This window comes from Acomys russatus, chromosome 9 (genome assembly GCF_903995435.1).
Source record: "Acomys russatus chromosome 9, mAcoRus1.1, whole genome shotgun sequence".
Lineage (NCBI taxonomy): Eukaryota > Metazoa > Chordata > Mammalia > Rodentia > Muridae > Acomys > Acomys russatus.
Window position 1 is genome coordinate 563042 of NC_067145.1, and position 24287 is coordinate 587328.

Sequence of the window (24287 nt, forward strand, 5' to 3'; positions counted from 1 at the left end):
CTCGGACTCACTCATGTGGTGAAATAAAGGTGCCATACTTATCCTGCTTAGAAAATGGATAGATTGAACTGTGAGTCTTGAAAGATAAATGAGAGTTTTATGATTGAAAAGAAAACACAGAAGATATCACAGGCAAAAGGAAGAAATCGTGCAAAGTCTCAGAGGAGTAATGAAAGTCCAGCCTGTTCAAGAACCTGAATGTGGGACAGCTTGGAGCAAAAATGCAGCTGCATTCTGAACTAAAATAGAAAATATTATGAGGGATTACATCAAGGGAAGATGCGAATGTGCTCTGAAGAGCATGTTTCTTACTAGGAGGGAAATAGCGAGTCCTTCAGCAATTCTTTGATTAGTTAGGGAACCATTTTGCATAACTTTTTTTCCCTAATAGACAAAGGAGCAGAAGAGGAAAATCTCATTGAAAGGGCCCATCAATAGTGTAGGCAAGAAACAAAAGATCTCAAATCATAAGCCAGAGAGATAATTTAAAGAAATTTAGGAGATTAGACTCAGCCTAATTTGACGCACAGGGCACAGCTGGTGAGACAGATGATTCCTACATTTTCTAGCAAGAGAGAATGTCTGGCCTGCTGTATCCTGGCAAAGCGCAGGGTAGCAGGAAGATAAGATATCAAGGAAAAAAAAGAGGTTTAGTTTGACACCTTCAATTTCATAGTCCCAAGATTTTGAGAAAAAGAATCAGAGATTTGGATCTAGGATTCAAAAGAGAAGTCAGGACTGAAATAAGCTTGGGAGAGTCCTTAACATATGACCACAGTCAGCATGAGCTATCAGTGGCACCAGGAGAAAGCAAAGGAAAGCAAGGCAGCCAGCCTTCGGCATCCGGGGCAAGGGCTGCGTGTTTACCTCCATGAGTCATGCAGAGCAGGTGCTCCACAGATGCTGCTGAATGAAAGGATGCAATGCCATTAAGGGAAATGGCATTAAGGAAGCAGAACTCTATAATCAGCTCCAAGGAACATTCCACTAGGTTGCCCTTTGAACATGATTGTAGTTGTTTCCTATTGTATGGATCAGGTTATCATAGATAGCTTTTCCATCAGCACCTGGCTGCAACTAACAGTCTGATCCATAATGGAGCCTTTATGGTGGTAATAAAGTAACTAGTTACTTACCTATAAAACAGGGTAGTTTCCGTACCATTTCTGATTAGCAGGTAACAACTTAGCTTTTAGGTTTTACTCTCTCTCTTTTTATCAATCCTTTATTTTTTTTTTTTTTAACTCTTACACTACAAAAGGAAACTCTAAATAGTTCAATAGCAAATTTCCATCTTTTAAAAATCTATAGATGGTTGGCCTTCTGTACAGTCTGGGAGTTAGCTGGAGCTTCATGATGATGTTAATAAAAGGATTGTTATTTAAAAGTTATTTAGTCAATTTGCAGTCTTACCTCCCTGATTCCCAAAGCCCCATATTAATGACACCACAACTATCTTTTTCTAAAATCATATCTGCATGTGTTCTTAATAACATAATCCAGGGTATTTGGGGCTTATTTTCTCAATTTTTAGAAATTTATACTTGTTCATAGTGGATGAAAAAGCAGATCAATTTGGTGCTCTCGACAGTCTTTCTGCAAAAGAAAAATACCCATTAAAAAATTTCATATCAGAATGAAGTCAGGTAATAGATTATATAATCAGTTCCAAATTAACATTTTCCCCTCATGGAACACAAATTCCTGCTTGGAAAAAAATGAAAGGTTTTTATTTTTGTTTCTAGAAACATAAAAATGTGCAAATAAGAGAAGTTTGCTGTAGTATTTCCTCTTAAAGTTCCAATCATTGTTTCAGTAGAATCAACTAGGCTATCAAACAAACAATGGAAGGAAACATCTCTCACTCATCCTGTGATGTTCCTTCTGGGAGAAAAATATAAACTTACTGGAGGCAGTAATTATTTCAACCCTTTAACTTGGCTTAGTCCATTTGCCAAGAAATAGTATCACACTCGGCCCAGGCGTGGTCCAGAGGCACATTCTTTTCCTATATGTGTCCTGTACCACACTCGGCCCAGGCGTGGTCCAGAGGCGCATTCTCGTCCTACATGTGTCCTGTATCACACTCGGCCCCGGTGTGGTCCAGAGACGCATTCTCGTCCTACATGTGTCCTGTATCACACTCGGCCCAGGCGTGGTCCAGAGGCGCATTCTCGTCCTACATGTGTCCTGTATCACACTCGGCCCCGGCGTGGTCCAGAGGCGCATTCTTGTCCTACATGTGTCCTGTATCACACTCGGCCCCGGCGTGGTCCAGAGACGCATTCTTGTCCTACATGTGTCCTGTATCACACTCGGCCCCGGCGTGGTCCAGAGGCGCATTCTCATCCTATACGTGTCCTGTATCACACTAGGCCCAGGCGTGGTCCAGAGGCGCATTCTCATCCTATACGTGTCCTGTATCACACTCGGCCCAGGCGTGGTCCAGAGGCGCATTCTCATCCTATACGTGTCCTGTATCACACTCGGCCCAGGCGTGGTCCAGAGGCGCATTCTCATCCTATACGTGTCCTGTATCACACTCGGCCCCGGTGTGGTCCAGAGACGCATTCTCGTCCTATATGTGTCCTGTACCACACTCGGCCCAGGCGTGGTCCAGAGGCGCATTCTCATCCTATACGTGTCCTGTATCACACTAGGCCCAGGCGTGGTCCAGAGGCGCATTCTCATCCTATACGTGTCCTGTATCACACTCGGCCCAGGTGTGGTCCAGAGGCGCATTCTCGTCCTACATGTGTCCTGTACTGCAGACCCAGGGAGCAGTTGCTGGGCTCTCTGACCACAGTCTAATGAGAGGCTCTCCAAATTACTCAGGTGCTCTGCAGCAGAGCTGTGTGACAGCAGACGAGCTCAAAAGCCAGCGCTCTTTTTTTCTCTGTGTGTTGCCTCTCACTAGTGGTGTATTTAAACATGACAGTTTAGGGTTTGACATTAAAAGTAGTTGAAAATAAAGATCGAAGGCCAGATATAATAGTTAAAATTAAGTGAAATCCGAGCTAGAAAACCTAGGAGACGTAACTTTTAAGTCTGAGAGAGGAAACTCCTCGCTATGAGAACTGACACAGGCAGCCATGTTACTACATGAAGGCCTGTAGAACAAGGGTTTGAAACCCCAGAGAAACAGTTGGGTCTCAGTTACAGGGGTGTTGTTGTTGTTGTTGTTGTTTTACCAGCAGACAGTCTGGCCTGAGACAATTGACCCTATGCCCCATAACTAAAGTCAAGCGATACTATGGTAGTACCATCGCGAGTTGGTACCGTGGCCATGATGTTGGGTGGGTCGTTCAGCCTGGTCCTAACATTCCTGTCTGCCTTCGACACCAGCACTGCCATTCGATTTGCTCACCAAAAGCTGTGGATTCCCTTGCCCTCCTGGGACCCTTGTGTTTTCATTGGAATTTAAAGGTGGGAACACTTTACCATGAAGTACGTTAACAGCTACTTAGATGAGTTGGCTGAGCTTTCAGGGAGGGCCACGGCAGCTTTTATTTCATAATTACCATTGAGTGTCTTCTGTTGCAGCCTTTCCCCATCACCCCATCACCCCATTACCCCATCACCCCTACCCTTTCTCTTCCAACTACCCTGCCTCGTTCCCACTTTGTTCATCCATTTCTCTCCTCAAATCATTGGTTACCTCTGGCCTTTCACCCAGTGTGTTAGTGTGTTAGACTTAACAAATGGAAGACATCTAAAAAAAACAACAACAAAAACCTGATTACGGTGCTAGAAGAAGCCAACTGCAGTTAACAAATAATGGCTGTTAAGGAGTTAGTTGTTATAAGGGACATTTTTTTTCATTGCTGGTTTTCATTCTTTGGTCCTATATCTTATCTTTCTTCTAGGAACATGAAACCCTATCTATTTTATGTGACAATTTTCATGATAGAAATGGTTGTTGTCATTTTCTTGACTTCCCGCAGGGTGTGTTTGACGTGGACAAGAAAAATGGGCTGACACTGATCGAGCTCTGGGAAGGCCTGACTGTTGATGACATAAAGAAGAGCACTGGCTGTGACTTTGCTGTAAGTGTTTCTGTGAGCAGGGTGAGCCTCTTGTCTTGGGCTGCAGGCTGGGTGGATAAATGGTGAGAGAACACAGAGGAGACAAGGGATAGTCAGCCTCCATCCAGTCAGTCAGCATTTAAGGAGCTGATATGAGCAGGAGTGGGAAAGGGTGCCTCCTAGGAGAGCTGGTAGAGGAACAAGAAGGCTAGGGCTGTCAGGAGCAAGAGGGCACACCAAGGAGCTACAAGGGACAGAGGGCAAGCTAATCTACACTGTGTGACATCCTGAAAGTTCTCTGTTCTTTGTGAACTAATCTTTGTGGCTTCTGATGTGAGCCACCTGTGGAGAAGTGATGCTTCCTTATTCTTACATTTATCTGACAATGACATTATCCTTGAGTCACTTCTGTGTCCTTTATTCCACCCATTAGAGGTAACAATAGCAAACTAGTTGCATCCTACTTGAAGTTAAAAACTCAGACTTGGAAACCCAGTAAATATATAGGGAGGGGAGGGGTTCTGTTAAAATGTTTGTAGTTATATTTATTTATTTATTTATTTATTTTATACTTTTAATGTTTTATTTATTTATTGTGTATATAAAAGTACTTATTGTAAAATCATCAGTCACCTCCCTGTTAGAGTTGACAGGTGTCAATTAACATAAAGTTAACCAAAGGTAAAAGGAAAATATATGTCTCTGAAACAACCAAGGGCATACCCATTTACTAATTACAATGAAATACATTGAGAAAAAATTAGAGAACCTCATTCAACAGAAATTACTTGATATACCATCAGTAGATTTCATACTTAACTTCCTGAGCACAGTGGCTGGCTTGTACCTACAAATGCATAACAGATTTCCTAGAAACAACATTGTTGTATAATTCATTACGTATCTGGTCACCAATCCTGGTACTATACCAAGGTCTTTTGTTTATTAACCTTTTCTGAATTTCCCTTTGGAGAAAAAGCCATCTCCCAACAATACCTTGCTTGAAAAGCACAGTTTTAATTAGCTTTCTCATAACCTCAATGAAAAAAAGGGGGGGGGGTTTACTTATATTTGAACTATTTAGAATTTCTTACTCCAATGAAACAAGCAAATAATTCTTAGCTGGGTTTTTGTTTGTTTGTTTGTTTGTTTTATTTTCTTCTGTGTGCACTCAGAGGCCTCTGTCAGGTAACACCTTCAGAGATTCACAGAAATTTCAGTTTCTACTGCAAAAGAACACAACATTAGAGCCTCATTTTCTAGCTATCTGTGTTATCCATGTGGATAATTCAGAAATCTCTGCTTTTTTTTTTTTTTAATGCACACGTGGGACGGGAGAGGCAAGTGTGGAAACTCTGCTAGTTGTCATATTAAATACACACGTGGGACGGGAGGGGCGAGTGTGGAAGCCCAGCTAGTTGTCGTATCTTCCTAGATTTGGAACTGTCTTCCTGGCCCTTCTGTATCCCAGTATCATCCCCTCCTTTTATCATTATTAAACTGATATGAAAATTGGTTTACTTAAGAGGTATACTTTGATGTTTCAACATGTGTATGCATCATATGAAAGTCAGGGTAAACATTCCTATGTACTCAAGCATTTCTCTGTGATCAAAATCTTCTCTACCGACATTAGGGCGTAAGTAACATATATAACACATCACCATTGTAAACACAGGCAGTCCATCACTGTGCAGCAGCACCACATGTTCTCACTCCTAATAACAATTCAGCACACGCTGATGGATCTAGCTCCTCCCTCTGTCCTGACTGCTCCTACCCTCTGGGAACCACCATTCTCCTCGTACTTTCTATGACATCATACCTTTCTCCTAATCTACATGCAAGAGAGATCATGCCACACTCGTGTTATTATGTGCTTGCTTGCTTATTTCATTTAAAATAGTGACTTCAGTTACATGTATGTTGACACAAAAATCCAAGAATTCATTTTTAAAGGTCAATCGGTACCATTATTTGTGCATGAGTGCCGTTTTTTGTATCCATTCATTAGATGGTAGGCATTCAGGTTGTTTCTGCTTCTTGGTTCTTATGGATGGGCAATATAGTTGTATTGTTGGTGCAATGATCCTATCTCCTTTGGCAGTGAGATTGCTGGATCATATGGTGATTCTATTTTTAATTTTTGAGGAAATCTCACATTGATGGTCACAGTGGCTTTACCATTCTGTTCCTATCAAGTGTTGCTGTTATATCCTTGCCAGCACTTGTTCCTTTGTGATTTTACACTTGGTGATAGCAGAAAGACCAAGAGCAGTTGTCTTTGTTTCTCTTATAATAGCTAATCTAATTGGATTGGTCTCTGATTTTCATTTCTTTACTGCTTAATGATGGTGTACCCTTTTGTACCTTTTATATGTCTCCTTTGGTCTTTTATGTGTCTCCCTTTCATGTCTATTTAGATATACTGTCCACTGTTTGTTGTTGTTGTTGTTGTGTGTGTGTGTGTGTGTGTGTGTGTGTGTGTGTGTGTGTGAGAGAGAGAGAGAGAGAGAGAGAGAGAGAGAGAGAGAGAGAGAGAGAGAGAGAGAGAGAGAGAGAGAGAGAGGCGGTTTCTATGTGTAGCCATGGCTGTCCAGAAACTCACTTTGTAGACCAGGCTGGCCTTGAATTCAGTGATCTGCCTGCTTCTTCCTCCCAAGTGCTGGTGCTAAAGGCATGTGCCACCATAACAAGCTTAGTGTCTTTTCTTTAAAAAAAAAAAAATCAAACTTTGCCATTTTCAAAGTCCTGAAGCTTTTGCCCTGTTTTCTTCTGGCAGTTTTAAAGTTTAAGAGTCTTGGTTGTATGTCTTTAATCCAAGGTGGATGCAGTTTGTAATTAGTGAACAACAGACAAGGGGTCTAGTTTGGTTTCGCACATGAGTATCCAGATCTCACCACACCATGTATTGAGAAGCCTGGCCTTTCCTCATGGTTTAAGGTGTTCAATATTTTTAGTGCCTTTGTCAAAAGCAAGTCATTTTAGATGGTTGGACTAGGTTTTAGAGCCTTTGTTCCTTTCTACTGGTCTGTCTGTTTTCATAAAAATGCCATGCTGTTTCAGTTGCCATAGGTCAGCAGTATATTTTAAACTCCAATAGTGTAATGATTCCTATTCTGCCCCTGAGACTCAAAATGGCCTTGACTATTCAAGGGTTTCGTGGTTCCACAGAAATTATAACATTGCTTCTTCTGGTTCTTTGAGGAAAAGGGGTTGGGGTTTTGAATAAGAACTCAGGAGCTAGAGAAATGGCTCCGTGCTTCAGAACACTTGCTGCTCTTGAAGATGACCCTGACAGCAGTTAGGACACACGTAAATGGTGGCTCCAATCCCAGGGATCCAATCTGTAACTCCAATCCCAGGGATCCATCCACTCTTCAGGCCTGCAAAGTCGTTAGACACACACACACACACACACACACGGTTCATTTCCATGCAGGCAAAACACGCATACATATTTTTATAAAGAATTGCATTTTATCTATAGGTCACATTGAATAGTGTGTACATTTTCACCATATTTGTTCTTCCAGCCCATGAGCATGAGATAGATAGCCTTTCATTTTTTGGTACCATCTTCAGTTCCTTTAGGGCACTGTAGTATTCATCTCTGCCTGCACCTTCAGGTTACCTCTTCCTGTTCACTGCTTTGAATACTGATGATATGGACACCAGCATACAGTATGTCTTTGAGATCCTGTTCTGAAATGTTCTGGACATGTCCCGAGAAGTAGGATTGCTGGGCCATATGTTAACTCTTATTTTTAGTTTTTTGAGGAACTTCCATACTATTTTGCACAGTGACTGAACTTCCTTGTATTCTAGCTACGAGTTCTCGGGACTTTTCATTTGCATTTCTCTTACAGCAGACTTACCGGATCATTTGTGCATTGGCCATCTAAGTGTCTTCATTGAAGAATTATCTGTTCAACTGCTTACTCTTTAATCAAGTTATTGTTCTTTGTTGACTTATAAATTGACCTTATATATTCCAGGCATTGACCCCTTTTTAGATACGTGACTTAGTTGATTGTTTGTTTGGTTGGTTGGTTTTGGTTTTTGATTTTTGTTTTTTTTTAACATACAGAAGTTTATAAGTTGGATAGTCAGCCCCATGTGGCTTACTTTTATGACACTGTGATACAATATTTTCACAATTAAGAAGTCTTGTTTACTTTTCTCCTCTGTGCTCATCTTTTGAAAGAAAGCTCTTCCCAAAGATTTATCAAATAATAATGTATTTTCAAAAAATGAAGTGCTGTATATTTCCTTATACTAAATCTTTGACTTGCCAATGAGAATCTCAGATTTGTTCTAAAGAATACTTTTTATTTATTCTTTGACAATTTGATACATATTTGATACCAGTGTATCTTCATCACATCTACCTTCATGTTCTCTCCTCATGCCCCAGTTTTCCCTAACAAGTCTCCCTCCTAGGGTCAGATCATCATCATCATCTTCTTCTTCTTCTTCTTCTTCTTCTTCTTCTTCTTCTTCTTCTTCTTCTCCTCCTCCTCCTCCTCCTCCTCCTCCTCCTCCTCCTTCTTCTTCTTCTTCTTCATAACCTACTGATTCAACTTTGTACTGCCCTGCACACACATGGGTGGGGGGCCTACTAGAACGTAGACTCCTCACCAAAGGTCACACTCCCAAAGAAAAATACTTCCCTTCCCCTCACAACTATCAATTGCCAGTGATTTTTCAGCTAGATGTGCATTTTCGTGAGTCCCTCTCCCAGCCCCGAGGGATTGTTGTTGGACTTGACTTCCTGCACTGATAGCTTTTTTAAAAATATATTTTATTAATTTATTCATATTACACCTCAATTGTTATCCCATCCCTTGTATCCTCCCATTCCTTCCTCCCTCCAATTTCCCCCTTACTCTCCAACCCTATGAACACTCCTTCATTGCTGGTGGGAATGCGAACTAGTACAGCCACATTGGAAATCTATCTGGCGCTGTATCAGAAAACTGGGAATAAGGCTTCCTCAAGACCCAACTATTCCACTTCTTTGAATATACCCAGAAGATGCTCCAGAACACAACAAGAACATTTGCTCAACCATGTTCATAGCAGCCTTATTCATAATAGCCAGAACATGGAAACAGCTTAAGTGTCCCTCAGTAGAAGAACGGATAAAGAAACTGATAGCTTTTAATTTTGTCTATACTTGTATTAGTCATGTGTGCTTGGTAGGCCAAACTGGGGATCATTGATTGATTTTCTACTACTTAAATTCATTGTCTCTGAAATGTCTTTTGTAGTACATATTTAGTTAAATTGGTTATTTCGTTATTTCCTTCCTGATGAACACTTAAGTTATGTTATATAAAATAGAATTTCATCACTCTCACTCTATATTTTTGTTCACTTTTGAAGCTTGATATTTCCTTTGGTTTTTATTCTTTAATTAAAAAATTAAAGTATTAAGAAATAAATTGAAGCAGTATTTGAACTTTCTTGTAGTAAACTTTAATTTTTTTCCTTTTTCTTTCACCAGGTTTCACCAAACCTCATGCCAATGCAGCAGATTTCAACTTGAAATGTTGATTCAGCATTTGTTCCAGGATGCTAAGATATCATTTTGAACACATAGGATTTAATTGAAAGGATGTCAGTAATCAAAATTACATATTTATCAAGAAGTTTCAACTAGTTTTCTTCTAGTATTTCTGGATTTGTGCAGCCATAGACTTTGTTCTGTCAAGGTGTGTTACAATGTTTCCATGAAAAACAAAAGGAAGACATTTCATTGTGATCTTTTTTTCATAAGTGCTAAGAAGGTTGTCTTTGCCATTGGTGCTCACCCTGGATGTATGTTAACTTTTTATGCTATATATACTAAACCATGACTTAGCAGTCCTGAAAGAAAATTTTCATGTGAATTTGTGATTAGGAAGAATACTTTTTTTGATGACTATGCTTCTTTTACCTTCCTCTTTTTTGAGAGAGTGCTCTGATTTGATGGTTATGCTTGCCTCTTTGAACATCCTCCTTTCCACCACACTTCTTATAGTTAAGTAGATACCCAAGAAGGCAAACAGGAATGTCTCTGGGGAAAGGAAGCAGAAGATTGGACAAGGCATAGGACTTGCCAGTGCTGACATCCCACCAGATGTTGCCTTTATAGATATCCAGCTAGCAACTGATGGGTGCTAATAGCAGAGGCTGAGTATAGGAAGAGGACTAGAGACCTACTAGTTCTCCTATTTTAAGACAGTGTGCTATACATTTGTATTCAGAGGACTCTGCATCTGTACTGAGTCCCCATGCTTACCTATACAACGTCTTCTAGGCCAAAAAGAACTATAGGCCATTGATCATAAGTCCTGAATTGCAGTGGCAACAGTGTTTGAAAAATAATGATATTCAAAGATACCATCCTTGTAGGCTCTCCATTCTGATCAGCAAAGGTTCTAAACATTGAATGACTTTTTCTACAGAAAAGCAGTATTTCTTCTGTATAGGTTAAGTTCTCTTAACAAAGTGCTATTACTTTAGCCTTATCTGTGTTGGGGAAATATGGGAAAGTCTCAGATCTGAGTAGTTATCAGAGTCTTTGTGTTGGGGAGTGAACACAGTGGCTTGCCCTTACAAGGGATGCTTCCCCAGAAGTACCCTCAGTACACACAGTGGCTAGGAGGCATCGCTTCAGAAACCTTGGTATCAGATGTCAGAAAGCTTACGCATCCTGAAGCCAGGCAGAAAGCTAGGGTCTGCACAGTGAAACATGTCATTCTTCTGGTACTAACTATAGGAACTGATGCACGTCTTGGGTGGTGGTTGCATGGAACCTCACTTCTCATCATCTATAGCCACAGCTGACCTGTGCATGTGGGAAGGGAAGACAAGTTTTTTCTCCGTAGTACACTCCCTATGTAGAGTTGCTTTTCTGGCTGGCTGCATGCTTGAAAGCACACTCTGCCCGGCACTAGTGAGGACAACCCTTCTTAGACGGAACAGGGTCCGTGAGAGTACATACGTCTATGTAAACATTTGAGCAATGTTATTATTGTTGATATGTCTTCAGATGCACTTGCTTATCATTCCAGTCTGTTACATTGAGACAAGGGGATTCTAAGAATGTTGTAAACATTGTCACAGCCTGAATCGACAACTTAAGGTTCAAAGAGTGCCATGATATTTTTTCAGAAGTGTTAAGTGATACAATAAAATTTACAACCTGACAGTGTGTTTGTCCTCTTTTCTCACTCAGGAATGATGTGGTTCCACATGCAGAAACACAACAAAGATTGTTAGGATGGCCAAACCTTAGGTCATCATGCTTTTACTTCTAATCGAATTGTTACTTTCTCTTGCTTTTTTTGCGGGTTTGTGGAGTATTGAGACAAGGACCTCTCTATGTAATTCTGGCTGTCCTAGGACTCACATTGTAGACAGGCTGGCCTTGAACTCACAGAGATCCACATGCCTCTGCTTCCTGAGTGCTGGGATTAAAGGTGTGAGCCACCATGCCTGCCATTACCTTTTCTTTTTACCTTGCCAAATAGATATATTTCTTTCCTAGGAAAAAAAAAAAAGACCTAAATGAATTCTCCTGTCTCTTGCACCCTGTCAAAGCCAGTCATATCTGTGAAAATTAACTATCAAGCCTCCATTTGTTAATTTTAAATGGCATTTCCTTGATGGCGTATTTTCATTAATCAATATTCCAATGGCATGTTGAGCTTTATTGCAGTCTTAAATGTCTTCTTGTAGTCTCTGTAGTACCCATTGACTCTCTAATAACACTCTTTTTTGCCTGGACAATATCCTCGAGTCGGGGACAGGTTTCTAAGCTATGTGATTCTTGATAGCTCCCCTCTGTCCACTCTAGCTATATACAGTAGTTGTCACATGACGTAGGATGCACCAGTCAGGCTGTTTCTCTTATATTAAAATATAGTGATAGAAAAGAGTGTTCTTCCTCTTCTGTCCATTGGCACTCAGTCCTCTGCTACACAACACGCAAACCTGCCTCAAACACACACACACCCACTGCTACATAACATACAAACCTGTCTCCAACACGCGCACACACACACACATATGCACGCATGCATGCACACACACACACACGTATGCACACACACAATGCACTGCTATGCTATATTTACAATGGAAGATGCTGGCATACAAGAAACGTGTGGAGGGATTATTCTGGTTGTATCTGGGCACAAGACTCTGGTTATACCTAGGCCAGTTTCCCTCCATCTTATCTATAAACCAGCTTTCAAGTCTTCCATGTTGTTTGTCACCTTCAACCACAATGTTTATTAACTTAGCTTGGGGGTTTCTTGAGTTTTGAGTGGTCTCTAGCCTTGTACAAATTTACATAATGTGAGAGAAACAGCCTGTACACTGAGTCCAGATAATACATATAAGTATGTTGTGAGGGTGCTACCAGTGGGTAATAGTTTGAAGATGAAAGATCTTCCTCTTACAGTCATACACTGTAAAGACATGCTGTATACCCATGGAATTCGGCAGATATTTAGTTGGTGAGTAGTGTTCTTTGGCACTAACATTCCCTTTTTATAGGCTATCATCTAGTATTTCTTAAGTTTACATTTGGATTATCTATTTTTAAAGTGAGATTACACTGTTTTTCATGGCTGTTCCATAGGATGAAATTAATACATTTGACCTCAAAAATTCTTAACAGATCTTTCAAAAACACTGTCATATTAGCTGAGTGTGGAATTAATTGGTACTGATCTTAATTTTCAGTGTCTATACTGCCTGCCTATTGGAGGCCATATTAATATCAAGTGGCATGTTAAGCATAAATAACAATAATGGTAATAACTGCAGGTATATCTGCGAGACACATTTGATGTCCCTTCCATCTAAAAAGTTAGACCTATCTATATATGAAATCTTCCAGAGATACTTTGTGAATCACCCAGCATCTCTGAGATCCCTAGACATCTAACTGAACTGAAGACTCCTTTCTGCAACCATGCATCATTGTGGAAGCTAAATAGGCTTGACCATGGTCACTGTGATCTTTAGTGGAGTGCCTTCTTAGAAGGGATCTTAGACAACTGGATCCTGGCTCCTTTGTAGCATGGCTGAGTCATCAGAATCTCAGCTGCCGAACTGTGGGATCCTGGTGCCAACACAGCCCATTTTGTGACAGGCTTACTGCCTTGCAATGGTGCATTTGATTTGTTGCCCTGTATTCCATTCAGGAGGGAAGTAAGTCCAGAAGCTCATATATGTATTCTGTTTCCCTTGGAACCTCTTTTTTTTATTTAGGAAGAGGAAGAAGCCCTTTCTTTTTTTTTTTTTTTTTTTTGTTTATGAAGTTGGGATACCTTTATACCCTCTCAGATATTGTCTCCAACTCCAAGCCTTTGTACACATCCAATATAGACAAGAGTTCAAGGATTATGCTGGCTCTCAGGCATATGTGTCAAAATATGATTGAGTGTTCTGAGTGTGTGTGTGTGTGTGTGTGTGTGTGTGTGTGTGCAAACACACTGTGCTCTTGATGGTTGTCCATCACTGGCCTATGATAATTTTCAGAATATGTTTATAATTGACAGTGCCTTGCATTCCAGGAAATGTGGTAGTGATACTTGAATCTCCTCACTTACATGTGCATTGCTGAGCAGGCCTCCTACCAATTGAAACATGGTTAATAGTAAGTTAGGCTTAGAGGGTAGCCTTGGTTAAATAATGACATAAGATCTCCTAAAAATATGTAGGGGGACAAAACCCAAATGAAACCTGGAGGCTGCCACAAAGGAATAAACAGTCCTGAAATATCTATATTTATTTAAACACTTTATAATTTACAAATCACCCAGAATATGTGAGGTACCTTATTTGATTTTCACTGTAGCTTGCCAGGCAGACATCAATATTGGCATCAAAATTAACTTGATTAGCCTGTGAGAAGTAATGTCCATTCGTTCTTTAATCAAATGAGCCTTTCTGAGCTACTGTTGGATTTTGCCAGGATAGTTACTGAGATGTGAATTAAATTCCTCAAATAGAACTAGATTTGTTGCTCTCTGGTTAAACTGTAAAATGAAGTCCACACCCTTCAAACTCAATGGGGCAAATATTCTAATTTTGTACCTTCTGTCCACAACACTCTTGTGCATAACCTAGTTTATAGTAAAATGGATAGTTCTTAAGGCAAAACTGATAATTTTCCTGTGGAAGATGCCTAATTATTCCAGATATGTTCACTTGAAAGGTTTTCCTAGGCAATCAGGGGTAAAAATGCTCACATGACACTAGCAGAAAGGACGGACAGGCAGAAACCATTCTGAAATTCTGCTTCCTGGGTGCTATCCTGTCCTTGTGTTTGAAATTAGAGTTGTACATCATTGTAGGCTCTGTTTCTTAACAATTAAACTTTATTATACAACCCAACTAGCTTACACAAGAGGGGAAAAAAAGGTTAAAGGGAAAAAAGAGTGAACCTTCTGGTATCAGTTCCACGGCACGAGTCCTTAGGTGTCTCTGGCCTGCATGCTGGTCCAGCCTGTTTGCTGATCCACATGCGCTCAAGCTGGTCTGAACCTGCTGCTGCTCTCTCCTCTCCACCTGCCTGATTCACTTGCGAAGGGCAGTCTCCTTCTCCCATTGAAGGTCGATTAAAAAAAAAATAGTCCAGGTATAGTCCCCAGGTCGGCTTCCTGAATTCCAGGCCCAGGATGGCTCCACTCAGTCTATCACAAGGTATCCATGGTGTGCCCAAGGGTAAAGCCCGCCAAGACTGCTTTCACCTGTGACAAAGCTTACAGTCGTTCCCACACGTCATACTGACTCAGATGAGCTCCCTGAAAGAAGGCTAATTGTGTCACATAGGGATGCTGAAGCCTAGAACCATTCCTCTCACAAAGGTAAAGGTAACATGGAGAGAGGGCTAGGAGCAAAGGAACCCAAGGTGCTGGGTGCTGGGATGCAGGAGGAGGCCTGTTCAGCAATGCATACATAGTGAGATTCAAGCATCTCTACCACATTTCCTGGAATGCAAGGCACTGCCAATTATAAAACACATCATGCTTTTGTTTACTGTCTTATCAGGGAGAAACTGTATTGTCTACATAGTAAGAATTTTTTAATTTCTTGCCAATCCCAGGTGGATTCACCAAGTGTTTCCTCCCTGTCGTCAAAAGATCAATGATGAATGTTTTGTGTGGCTGATAGGAAACCTAGGCACTTAATGGACCAAGGAAAACGCCTATCTTAAAAATCTGTTCTTTTTCAACCCAGGGGCTTCTTCATGACCAGTAGTTAAAAGGACCTGGTCATATTGGTATGTATAAATACCTGTCCCAGTTTCTCCTGTGGAGCTGTAGGGCAGCAAGAAACTGAGAGCCCTCAGCTGTAGGGTGCAATCAGTTGTGTGATTATTTTCACATACATTAAATGTGAGCAATTAATAAATTGACTTAGTCTGTCTTCTGCATGACTTCCATTACATATTCATTGTTGCAATCACACACCCCACAACATCACACACACACACACACACACACACAGAGAGAGAGAGAGAGAGAGAGAGACAGACAGACAGACAGACAGACACAAACAACAACAGTTATATTTAAGAGAGGCCTAGCAAGATCCTTAGAGCAGTGGTTCTCAACCTTCCCAATGCTTTGACCCTTTAATACAGTTCTTCATGTTGGTCAGTCATCTAAGGTCTTTTCTGAATAACACTGGATTAAAAACTAATCTGAAGAAGAATGTTGCTTTTGTGTATCTACACAATACTGACTTCCTAGGAAAATGTCCTTAGTATCCACTTTCAGGGGAAGAAAGAACAGGCAGTTTCATTCATATGTTTGGAAATAAGTGCTTGGAAAAGTTGCCAGTGACTCCAGTGGTTTATTATGTCTTCTTTTCATCTTGGTTTTCCCAGTAGGTCACCACTGTTTTCCTGTCTTTAACTCTTCAATGCCATCTTTTCTACACATCTTAAACATATATAAATTGAAAAATTTTAGATATTGTCATTAAAGATGTTTGCTCTATTATAGAAACTCAAGTACATAAACCAAGTATGAAAAACCAGACCATTGGAAGAGATATGTGAGGACTGACAAGCTGCCTCAGCAGGTAAAAGCATACATACTGCAACCCTGACCACCTGAGATTGGTCCCTGGAGCTGACTCCCAAAAGCTGCCTTCTGACTTCTGCCAGAATGCCATTACATATTCATTGTTGCGATCACACACCCCACATCACACACACACACACACACACACACACACACACACACAAACACACACACAAACACACACACACACACACACACTCTACAACACACACCGAGACAGACACAAACAACAACAGTTATATTTAAGAGAGGCCTAGCAAGATCCCTTAGAGCAATAGTTCTCAACCTTCCTAATGCTTCGACCCTTTAATACAGTTTCTTATGTTGTGGTGACCTCTTACCACAAATTATTTTGTTGCTACTTCCTAATTGTAATTTTGCTACTATTATTAGTTGTAGTTCAAATATCTGACATGCAACCTCCAAAAGGTTTGCAATCCACAGGTTGAGATCCAGTGCCTTAGAAGGTGAGGGCATTTGTTTGACCTATGGAATCCATATAAAGATGGAAACAAAGAACCTACTTCATAAAAAGTTGTCCTCAGATTTCTATAGGCACACTATTGCATGAACACAGCCTCACACACAGACACACACAGACACACTCATGCACACACACACATACACACATGCATGCAGATACACACAGATGCACACACACACACACACAGATACACACACACACACACACACACACACACAACTCTCATGGTATCAGTAGTGTCAAAGGCCCTACATGACTGCTAAGGACTGAATGATGCTATTAGATAAATGGACTCACTATTGGAGAAACTTCAAGACACAAAGAATTCAAATGAAATTAGAGAGAAAGTGGAATTGTGGTGGAACATTTAATTTGCAGAAGAGAAGGTGAGTGAGTAAACCTGACTCATGGCTGGTGATTTCATAGATATTAAAGGAAAACTCATTTCACAACTTTCCTAAATCAGTATAATTCCTAATCGCATTTAAAATAATTATCTTTGTGCCCATAGATAAGCATATCTTTCTCTTTGGGCAGTAGGTAAAGACCATCACAGAAAGTCACATGGATCAAAATTCAGGGGACAACTCACTGGGGAATTCCCAGCCCTGGTTGACACAGCACAACTCAAACACAACACCAAAGCCTTGGGGACCATCATGGAAGAGGAGGTGGGAAAATTGTAAGATCCCGAGGACCAGAAAGTACTGTGAAACTGTCTTCTAGAGTGACAGGGAAGCTTGTGTAGCAGTTTTCCCAGAGTGAAAATGCCTCATCTTGAAAGGAAACTTGTTAAGACATAGTACATTTAAGTAGACTTGAAACAAATGGCTCTTTTAGGAACGGCTGTTTACAAGGAGGTGAAACAACATGATTTGTGTTTGAAAGGGAGATGAAACTCTCCATCCTGTGGGAAAGCACACAATTCAAAATAGCTTTGGGAAGTCCCTGAAACTGACCACTTTTGCTAGGCCCCTCCTTCTCCAAGTGTGTGTAAGAAGTAAGGATTGCTAAGAGAAACTACTAAACCAGCTGAACTTCCTAGAAGAGGCTGAGACCAGCCAGCAGCCTGGGAGAAGACAATGAAACAAACAGCCTAGAACAGTGGTTTGAAACCTTACTGAAACTGTGACCCTTTAACACAGTTCTTTGTGTTGTGATGACCCACAACCATAAAATTATTTTTGATACTGTTATGAATCATAATGTAAATAGCTGACATGCAGGATATCTGACATGTGACCCCCATCCCCCCAGAGGTTGAGAACCACTGCTCTAGAAAAAAACAAAGATCAATCAAACTGCCTCTCAGACCAACTAAGCAACATGAAAAAGACCCCTCTAAACCTGCTCATCTGTCTGCAGGCCTTGCAGCTTCCCAGCTTTCATGACTGAGACCCATGCTGGAATGATGGGCTTTGGTGCTGTATTTCTGCTCCTGTACGTAACCCCAATAAAACTCATCAGTTCAAAAAATTGGACTTGGGTGGCCTCTGTACTTTGGTCTGCTATCAGGTCCTGTCTGGGGTAGATATTTGTTCACATCTCTCCAGGAATAGTGTTGCACAGCAAAGATACACTCATGAAATCTCAACACTGTGACCTGAATAATAATGATATCTGTTGACATACAACAGGAATGAGGGAAATCTCACAGGGCCCTACCCTATATATAATTTTAGTTAATAACCATAAATGCATACCTGGTTAGGGACTATGTCAGTATCAATCTCTCTGTCCCTGACACACACTCCTTCTTCTTTCTTCTTTTCCTCTCCCTTGCCTCTTTGCCTCCCTTTGATCGCCCCTCTTTTCCTACCTTCCTCTCTTTATTCCATTCATGTTTTTATTCCTTTAAACATTTCTTGATTGTTTCATCAGCCGAAGCCTCCTTTGGAGAAAAATTACATACCAGGTAGGACAAGGAAAGTTGAATATAAAGAATTATCAGTGAGTACAATCCAAAAGGATTGAGCACTTTTGAAGTAAAGAGAATTCTTATCCACACAGAACACAGCAAAGCAGACAGGCACATGGGATTAAAAATAGTCCTTGCCTTTCCCTGATGACTAAGGAGGTTGAGCATTTCTTTAAGTGTTTCTCAGCCATTTGATACTCCTCTATTGAGAATTCTCTGTTTAGTTCCAAGCCCCATTTCTCAATTGGGTTATTCGGTTTGGTGGTGTTTAAATCTTGAGTTCTTTATATATTTTGGATATTAGACCTTTGTCAGATGTAGGGTTGGTGAAGATTTTTTCCCAGTCTGTAGGCTGTCGCTTTTATGGCTAAGATCAAAAACTCAAGCGACACCACATGCTGGCGAGGATGTGGGGAGAGAGGAACACTCCTTCATTGCTGGTGGGAATGCAAACTAGTACAGCCACTTTGGAAATCTATCTGGTGCTATCTCAGAAAAATGGGAATAGGGCTTCCTCAAGACCCAGCTATTCCACTCCTTGGAATATACCCAGAAGATGCTCCAGCACACAACAAGAAAATTTGCTCAACCATGTTCATAGCAGCCTTATTCATAATAGCCAGAACATGGAAACAGCCTAAGTGTCCCTCAGTAGAAGAATGGATAAAGAAACTGTGGTACATATACACTATGGAATACTACTCAGCTATTAAAAACAAGGAATTCCCAAAATTTGTGGATAAATGGATTGAGCTAGAAATGATCATAATGAGTGAGTTAACCCAGAAGCAGAAAGAATCAAATGGTATATACTCACTTATATCTGCATACTAGCCCAAGGGGCATGTCCCACGAAAGCCTTCACTTACCAGGAAACTGGGACAGAGGGGAAGGCATCCTATTGGGACTCTAAATGAGAGACGCATGGGAGAATAGCAAAATAAAAGGATACAGATGGTCCTAGAAATCTACAAGTAGAACAATAGGCAGATTTGGGCCCAGGGGTCCCGCTCAAACTAAGGCACCAGCCAAGGACAATACAGGAGGTAAACTTTAAACCCCTACCCAGATCTAGCCAATGGTCAGAATATTCTCCACAGTTGAGTGGAGAGTGTGATACGACTTTCTCACGTACTCTGGTGCCTCACATTTGACCATGTTCCCTGGAGGGGGAGACCTGGTGGCACTCAGAGGAAGGACAGCAAGTAGCCAAGAAGAGACTTGATACCCTATGAGAATATACAGGGGGACGTAATCCCCCTCAGGAACAGTCATAGGGGAGGGGAATAATGGGAAAATGGGGGGGGGAATGGGAGGATACAAGGGATGGGATAAACATTGAGATGTAACAAGAATAAATTAATTAAAAAAAATAGTCCTTGCAACAAGTAGATCACCAAGATCCAGAGCCTGAGTAACTCACATGGCTGGGATCCATTGGAGAACAGAGAATTGTTTGCAACCTCACAAGACCTTTTGGAAGTTTGGGAGGTAGAGGCAGAAGCTGTTATGAATGAGTAGGAGGAAGAGTCACACATCAGTGGTTGACACAAAACCACTTAAAGAGGGACCAAAGAAGCTGTTCACAAAGGAGTGTCTCAGCAACATGTTCTACTGTGTAGATGCTGAGGGAGTCCTAGGGGAGACCCCTTGGTGCTGGACCTCATTGTCTGTCACACACTGCAAGAGCCAGGAGCTGGAAAAGCCAATCATGCTGTGTTTTCTGAGTGTTGGCATGACACTGGAGGGTGGAGAGGCTGAGCTGCAGGATGCTGGCAGGAGAGATATTTTTTCCTCTCCAGCGCTCTCCTCATAGCAGCAAGAGCAAACAAAACTCACATGGCTAAAACAAAATAAACAAAAACAAAAACCAGAAACAAACAAATAAAAAACTCTTTGTTGTGCCCATCTTAGATTTCTTAGAGCAGAGAAGGAAAGATTAGGATCTAAAAATTACAAATTTCTAATGGCACACATGCCTTCTATTAGCAGCACCGTGTAATACACTGAACTAAGAAGGCATAGATTGTATCACCTTTAAGAGCTTAACCTTCTAGTGGAGAGAAATAACTCAGTCAATGACATGTGAGAATTGAGTTTTTCTGTTTTATGAAGGGAGAGTATAAACACAATAAGAGATTGTATGAGAAGCCTTGAAATTACATTTTAATGCATGTCATCACATTCTTAAATATATCACAATTTTTTCAACAAAACTGCAAGCATATTTACAAAGCAAAAGGTAAAGTGATTCAGTAGACAAAACTCTACAAACAATAACGAGATGGAGTAATTTGTAACTGAGGATTTACTCAGAACCACAGAAGGAACTCTGCCACAATGGCCGCCTATGAGGAAGAAGTGGCTGGAGAACAAAGACCTCAATCATCCACAGGTTTGAGTTTTAGAGCTTCAGAGAAACACCAGGGCTGTTGGAAGTGTCTGAAATGAAGTGATCCCGGCCCTGTCTGTATAAGGCAGCACGGCAGTCAGCAGCTGTTGTAGGCATTTGTGTAGGGACATTTTATTGTTGAAAGAGACCACATAGATACAATCTGTTCCAAAGGGATCAATTGAAATATTCTGATGACTCAGGAAATGCAGTGATGAGCATGCCACTACTCAAACAGAGACAGCTGTGCTTTGCAGAAACAGAGCAATTGTAGAATGACCTCATTGTCATCTGTAATGCCCTAGAGAAGTAAAGACGTTCCAAGGACATCTGAGCCAGTGGCAGAGCTGAACACATTCATGAAAGCAAACTGAGTTGTAAATTGAAAAGAACTTCCGGTTGGTGAAAGAGAAAAACCAGATAGCAAAGTAATGAACTGTCTTTAGAGAACGCCCATGTATATTTTATATGACCATAAAATAATAAGGAAATAAGTTTTCATTGTATAAAGACCATGTTACAAAGGATGAAATTACCCAGTTGTATAAAACTCCTTTGCCTACTTCATATGGAGAATAATTAGGTCAAAATGTATCCAATAAAGTGTTCTAAGAGTTTACCTGCAAGTACATCATACTTTTCAAGAACTGCAATCATTTTTTAAGATGTATTTGCTTTTATTTTATGTATATGAGTGTTTGGCCTGAACCACCTCAGTGACTCCAGAGGGCAGAGGAAGGTGCTAGATTCCCCCACAACAAGATCTTAGAAAGTTGTTAGCCACCATGTGGGTATTGGAAACCCAATTCAGACTCTCTGTAGCAGCAACAAGCATATTGAATAAATGAATGAATGAATAAATAATATAAAATTCAAGCAGATACCATGGTACACCCAATAGAATGACTAAAGTGAAACTGACACAACCTAATGTTGAAAGAGTTCAGACACATATATGCTGCTATATGAATAACAACCCAAATACATCTTGGCAATTTCTTGTAAAACTTAGCATTTAACTTGGTATATGGCCCTGCAAATGCAGTATTTCATTTAAAAAATGAAAGCTTTTATTCATGAAAATCTTATAAGTAAATGTCAGCATTAGACCCAAACCAGAAGAATTCCAGATGTCCTTTAGTGTGTGAATGTGTAACCAAATAGTACATCCATATATGCAATGTTACTTCACAGTAAAAAAAAAAAAATAACATTGCTAATATATGCAACAACCAGGATTAATCCTCAAGAAATTACAAAGTGAAAAAAGCCAACAGCAAATGCTATATATATATTATTTAATTTATGACATTTTTAGAAAGATAGCATTTTAGGAGTAGAAAACAAATTTGTGATTTTTAGAGGTTAGGAAATGGTGAGTGTGATTATGACAGTCACACAAGAAGTCTTTGTGTTGGAACTGCTCTGGTGTTTTAACTTGGATGGCAGTTATGTGAGCCTGTGATTGAGAAAAGAATAGACGTCTACACACACACACACACACACAGAGAGAGAGAGAGAGAGAGAGAGAGAGAGAGAGAGAGAGAGAGAGAGAGAGGAGAGAGAGAGAGAGAGAGAGAGAGAGAGACAAAGAGAGACAGAGAGAGAGAGAGAGAGAGAGAGAGAGAGAGAGAGAGAGAGAGATGGAGAAGTAGGAGCAAAGTGGAGAACTGCCTTTAGCATAGTTGTAAGATTGAAATATAGTTTCTCAAGATGATAATCTTGGAAGAAAACAGATGGGGCCCAAGGCATCTCTGCTGTCCTATCTGCAGCTACATGGGAATAGAGCATGTTCTCAAGAGCTTTTAATAAATGTAAAGTTCAAAAGCAGCCTAATGTGAAGTAACTGGACTCCTTTCCTGTTCTAGTCCTGATGGTGGAGCCCACAGCCTCTGGCATGTTGGGCTAACACTCTAATACAGACTCATAACCACAGCCTGAGCCTTGTCTTTTGAGATGATCCAAACCTTGATGGCTATCCTTTGTTCTTTCTATTTTATTTTACTTTGCTTTTCTTGTTAAATAAATAGGAAATATTTCAATTTTCTTATGAATGATAAGAAATAGTTCTACCTAGAATACTACCCACTAACTGATATTTCCTATTTCCTAATGAATTTCTATAACACCTGGGTAGGCTTTCTGATATGTAAATGGATGTGATACCTTACTCAGAGGGCTGTAAGAACTAAAAATATATTTTACAATCAGGGCACGCAGTAGCCACTTAAAGATTTCCCTTTGTAGTTGAGATCTCTCTCTCTCTCTCTCTCTCTCTCTCTCTCTCTCTCTCTCTCTCTCTCTCTCTCTCTGTGTATATATCTATATGCAAATTTTCATGGTGGACTCCTATTGGTCTTCATTTATGACCAAGAAGACCTGTCGGTTTAAAAATGCAACAGTAGTCAGGAAAAGCTTTTTCTGGCTTTTTAATAAAATGTTATTTTTAAAACTATGTTCTGTCATCAGTAATTATGTTTATACTCAGATCCATCTACTTTTATAAAGCAGACTGTAAGTCCTTTAAAGCTAAAAGGGGAAGATGTACTCTTTTGAAAAGCAAGCAATGGATTTGCTACCTCTAGTAATGGTGGTATAGATTAAAAACAGATAAAACTGGACACAGGAAGTTACCAGAAAAGTTGGGTACAGTCTCCTCCCTGGTCCTACTAAATGAAAGACTCAGGAACCATACAATTCATCTTAATCTGAATCACAAAAGCAGCACAGTGTGGCTCCTCCTGAGGTTGCTGTTCAACAGCATCCTCTCCTTTGAGACACTGCCAATTTACAAAATTTCTGAGACCAAAACTCTAAGAAAGTAAACATAAAGTCGCAACCCCACTAACTTCCCTGTGAAATCACCTTTAAAACTAGATGTTGTCTGCTCTGGCAATCGACACCTATTTTCACAGAATTGGAAGCCCAGTATGGGAAGTTTGAGTTTCCTCCAGGTGTTTCTAGACCACCCAAGGATGGATGGAGGCTCCCAAATAACTGGCATTACTGCTCTGTATTATCAAGCCCGCCTGAGGATAATTTCATTCAAAAGAGGGAGACTAATATAAATCATCAACTTGAGTCTAGAAAAAAAAAAAAAAAAAAGGATGGAAGAATATAGGAAAAGGAATAAAAATATTTACATCCTTTATCAATCTAATGGACAACAGGTTTTTCAAGATAACAATGGCAACAATGTATTAAGTTCTTTACGTGTGGTGGTTTGACTGAGAATGACTTTTTTTTTTTACATTTTCCAATATTTTTGTTGTTGTTGTTTTAATCAGAACAGAAAATAAGTATGTTAAGGAGACATGGTAAAATTGAATGTGACATATTTATGAAATCAATCCACCAAGATTATTTTGGTAGC

General features: G+C 40.3%; 1 protein-coding gene across 1 annotated transcript in view; it reads left to right on the forward strand.

The window, feature by feature from the left end:
• Oxct1 (3-oxoacid CoA-transferase 1) overlaps positions 1 to 9630 on the forward strand; it is a 120752-nt gene extending 111122 nt beyond the window's left edge. The window contains exons 16-17 of the mRNA XM_051150910.1: positions 3945 to 4046; positions 9535 to 9630. Coding sequence (XP_051006867.1) covers positions 3945 to 4046; positions 9535 to 9576 — 144 coding nt within the window. The 3' untranslated portion in view covers positions 9577 to 9630. The remainder of the gene's footprint in view (positions 1 to 3944; positions 4047 to 9534) is intronic.
• Positions 9631 to 24287: the final 14657 nt, after the last annotated feature.